The sequence below is a fragment of the Ixodes scapularis genome, unplaced genomic scaffold, assembly GCF_016920785.2.
Source record: "Ixodes scapularis isolate PalLabHiFi unplaced genomic scaffold, ASM1692078v2 PGA_scaffold11__112_contigs__length_91849675, whole genome shotgun sequence".
NCBI lineage: Eukaryota > Metazoa > Arthropoda > Arachnida > Ixodida > Ixodidae > Ixodes > Ixodes scapularis.
In genome coordinates this window covers 69,442,548-69,446,879 of record NW_024609837.1, presented here as the reverse complement: position 1 = coordinate 69,446,879, position 4,332 = coordinate 69,442,548, and the positions used below count along the sequence as shown (strand labels likewise).

Below are 4,332 nucleotides of genomic sequence, written 5' to 3'. Positions count from 1 at the left end.
CACAAGGGTTACTAGGGTTACCCTCACGAGGGTCACGATGGTTACCCAGGTCGTGACCCCCCCTGGGGTCACGTGACCTGGGGATACCCCCGAGGTCACGTGACCCCCCGTTGACGTCATAGGCACTGATGACGTCGTCAGTGACGTCACTGATGACGTCACCGGCATCCGCATCGTCATCGTCATCATCACTGATGACGTCATTAGTGACGTCACTGATGACGTCACCGGCATCCGCATCGTCATCATCATCACTGATTGCGTCATCAGTGACGCTACTGATGACGTCATCGGTATCGTCACGTGGCCCCAGGTCACGTGACCCCCCGACGTCACGTGACGCCCCAAGGTCACGTGACTCCCACAAGGTCACGTGACCCACAAGGTCACGTGACCCCCAAGGTCACGTGACCCCCCGCCCCCCGAGGTCACTTGACCCACCCCCCAGTACCCTTCCCTCCTGCGCTCTAATTCGGCGTTACAGGGAGTTGTAAACGGCTTTCATTTTTTTGTTCGGCGGATCGGCATGCCGAACAAATGTTGCGTTATAGGTGGTATTCGCTGAGGCAGGGGATAAAAAGAATCCAGGGTGCGCTACGGTCGGGCGGCCATTTTGAAGGTGCATTTTTTTAGATTCAGGAGGTTGCGGAACCGCTGAACTGTGGGTCGTTTCATTCGTTTTGGCGGCGATGGTGAACTGTGCAGTATACGGTTGTACTAACCGCACCAAGAGAGCCCCAAATGATGAAAACTTCGTGACTGTAGGATTCTTTGCTATCCCAAAAGTCGTCACTGGTCAGTGTGCGAAGACGGCGGCCCTCAGCGCTGCTAGGAGGGCCGAATGGTTTCGCAGAATTCGGCGCGACGACGTCGACGAGTCTTCGACGCATTATCGGGTGTGCGGTGTGCACTTCATCTCAGGTAATTAAGGGTGACATTCCTATTAATGTTATTGTCATATGTTGTCGAGCCGCACACTTAATTTGTCCTGAAAAACACCTTACAGGACGCCCCACGTACGTCATGGACGACATGAATCCCGACTGGGCTCCGAGCCTTAAGCTCGGGTACGGCGACAGAGCAGCTGACCGAACGGCGTCCGATCGCAGGTATTTTTAGTTGTCGCCAGGCCTTAGTTGCCCGCGCATCAACTGTTTCGTGCGCAAGTGGCCACGCGTTTGTGGCGTAGGTCTGCTCTAATTCAGAGTGTTTGTACTAGAGAACTGCACCGCGGACACGTGCCTTACCGTTGGCAGCCCGTAAATCAAGCTCGCGCCCGCTGGCGGGCGCGAGCTTGAGCGCGCGGGCGCGAGCCTAAACGTTGGCGGGCCCAGCCTTCCCCACCCCTTCACCCCACCCCACCCCCTTTTGGGCCTGGCTTAAAGCCCCTGTCCAGACTCTGATGGGTAACTCATAATTCCGGGCCTGTGCCTAAAAAATCGGCTCGTGCAGTGTTCTAGCCTGTACGATGAAGCTAATCGAGATATCTCCTAATTAACTTCCCGGATCGAGCACCACTCCTAAGCCTCAGTTGCTAAGAGTACAAGCCCATGTAAACACAAAAATGTGTAGTTCCCCAGTGCTTGCTCATTTTTCAATGTCCCCAGTTCATGACTGTGAGATGATTGGCTGGAGTTATACATGCAACAAAAATAGACATTTCCGTTTTGTATTTTAGGTACAAAAGAGCGCAGGCACGAAAATCGGCGCAGACCGCTCGTGGTCAGCCACTTTTGCTCTCTGGCATGGATGCCAGGAAGGAGAGCACACTCATCTCGACCGAGGACCTGGCCCCTGCAAGTCCACTGCTCGTGGAGGCTGCCAAGCCTGCACTGGAGGACTGCTGCTGCACCTCGGGTAGGTCCGGGGGCGATCCCATGGCACCGCATCATTTCTTAAATGGAACTCATCTGTTCAATTATGCCTCTGCAGAAGACCTAGCTGTCGAAGAGGACATGCCGGGCGAAAACGAGGAAACAGAGAGGTCCCCAGATTGTGGCCTTGGATCAGGTTTGTAGCAGTTTCAGGCATGCTTAGGATTGATAGGTTACAGTCACAGGCTTCTAAACTAACAGAAAGAAAGATGAAGTCATATCCAACATACCCTTCTCAAGCTAACATTTTTGTTGACTTAATTTTGCGTAACCTGTAGTGTTGCAAGTATATTTAGCATATGATAGGTTTCTCGCAAGTGTGGTTAACAAGCCTTTGTGCCTTAGTGACACATTCCCTTTGAAAATAAAAAAAACACTGCGATACTGTCCCCATTCTCCAAACCCATCTACTACTACTTCTTGTTCCGATTGCGTTCTTGCCCAACTAGTGCTTTGGTATTCTGAGTGCGCCTTATTGGCTTTCGAAGTTTAGACCATCATCGCCACATATACGGAAACTTTTGGAGGCATATTGTATTCGAAAGCTTTGTAGCCGCACAAATTTTAATATGATTAGGAGTATCTTTTACAGCCTGCAGCAGGGTGTTGAGAAGGTGCAGTTATAACCATACCAATCTCAACAATATTACAGAAATGTATGATTGTGGCCAAACAACAGACATCACCCTGCAATCTATGGCCCTCCTAGAAGATGAAAATCGGCAGCTGATGTCAGATCTGAGAGACGCAAGAGCAAAACTTGCAGCTCATTGCCTGGATGAGGACGCCTTCCAGGAAAACAAGGACATGGTCCCTTTCTACACTGGCCTTCCTAACTTTGCAATTCTGTTAGCCGTTTTTCAGCTCATCCAACGTCGAGTGAGCCACAACGATCGCAATTGCCTGACAAAGTTTCAGGAGATGATTGTATTCCTGATCCGCCTGCGTCTGAACACTCCACTGCAAGACTTGGCGTACAGGTATGGGTGTTTTCAATTATTTTGGTGACTGAAAATAAACCAAAGCACGAAAAGCCCCTCTTATCTTGTCATCTTGGTAACCAAACGATTATGCAGGTTCCAGGTATCGCAGCCCACCATCTCAAGGATAGTCGACAGGTGGCTGGAAGCTGCGTTCACGTCAATGGCCAGTGGGGTTGCTTGGCTTCCGAGAAACGTTTTGCGAGAGACTATGCCAATGGCTTTTCGCGAGACGTTTGGCACACGAGTGGCGGTGGTGCTGGACTGTTTTGAGGTGTTTATAGCTCGGCCATCGTCTCTTCTCACGAGGGCGCTGACATGGTCGAGCTATAAACATCACAATACAGTGAAGTACCTAATCGGTATGGCCCCACAGGGTTTAATTACATTCATATCGAAGGGTTGGGGAGGACGAACAAGTGACAAGTATTTGACAGAGAATTGTGGGGTACTGGACAATCTGCTTCCAGGTGATTCAGTGCTAGCTGACCGGGGCTTTACGATTTCAGGCTCAGTTGGCATGTACTGCGCACGCTTGGAAATTCCTGCCTTCACAAGAGGCCGGCCACAACTGGCACCTTCTGCGGTTGAGGCAACACGAAAGCTAGCAAACGTCCGTATTCATGTTGAAAGAGTAATTGGGCTGGTACGAAGAAAATACACGATCCTGAAGAGCACTATTCCATCAGAGTTACTGGTTGCTCGAGACGGCACAAACACGGGGCTGGACAAGATTGTTCTTGTATGTGCTGCCTTGACTAACCTGTCAGCACCTATTGTACCCTTTGGGTGATGTATACATTACCACTGCCTCATTGGCTGTGCTGTTCAGAGTTGCCTTCATGTAACGTTATACAAACGAATTATACATTCCACATTTAAAAGGCAACTCTGCTCCATTTTTCAATTTTCAGGTTACTAACTGGTTTTGGTACACTCGGCGTCGCTGAATCGCCAAGTATATTTTTTATTTGCGATGAATGAATGAAATAAACAGCTCAACAAATGATTACAAATTGCAAACTCGTCATTCTTTGTCTTGTTTACCAGAGTTAATTTGTAGTGATCATGGCATTAGGAACAACATACTTCAAGCACATAAGGGGCAATCAGTGTCAAATATATTTAGATCTAAATAAACTCACTTCTCACAGCTTACATTTTGAGCGGAACCAGCTGAATATACAATTATCGGAGCATTCATACAAATGAGAGGAGACGGAAAATGTGCATTCCACTGCTCGACTACCAACTGTTTTAATGGTAAACTACTTTTTTTCTTATTACTATTGTTTGTTCTGTTTGTAGCTGAAGAAAAGGAAAAAGAACAAACAAAAGTAGTCGAAGAAAACGAAGTTCATCATTAAAACAGTTGGTAGACCAGCAGTCAAAAGCACATTTTCTATCTCTCCTCTGTAGGAATGCTCTGATAATTGTATGTTCAGCTGATTCAAGTCAAAATTCTTAGTGACTTCAAT

The 4,332-nt window shown here is 48.4% G+C and overlaps 1 protein-coding gene across 1 annotated transcript; it reads left to right on the top strand.

Annotated features, from left to right (window-relative positions):
• The first annotated feature begins 689 nt into the window (after positions 1–689).
• Positions 690–3,462, top strand: LOC120838815. The gene is made up of 7 exons (XM_040208887.1): positions 690–921; positions 1,007–1,109; positions 1,679–1,857; positions 1,933–2,010; positions 2,527–2,854; positions 2,951–3,020; positions 3,364–3,462. Exons 1-7 carry the CDS (start codon positions 690–692, stop codon positions 3,460–3,462), a joined length of 1,089 nt encoding a protein of 362 aa, XP_040064821.1.
• The last annotated feature ends 870 nt before the right edge of the window (positions 3,463–4,332 follow it).

Excerpts from the sequence above, each read along its gene's own strand:
- LOC120838815 (XM_040208887.1), top strand. The coding sequence starts at position 690 with ATGGTGAACTGTGCAGTATACGGTTGTACTAACCGCACCAAGAGAGCC. Across the intron at positions 922-1,006 it reads CGGTGTGCACTTCATCTCAG|GACGCCCCACGTACGTCATG; the intron begins GTAATTAAGGGT and ends AACACCTTACAG. Across the intron at positions 2,855-2,950 it reads CTGCAAGACTTGGCGTACAG|GTTCCAGGTATCGCAGCCCA; the intron begins GTATGGGTGTTT and ends ACGATTATGCAG.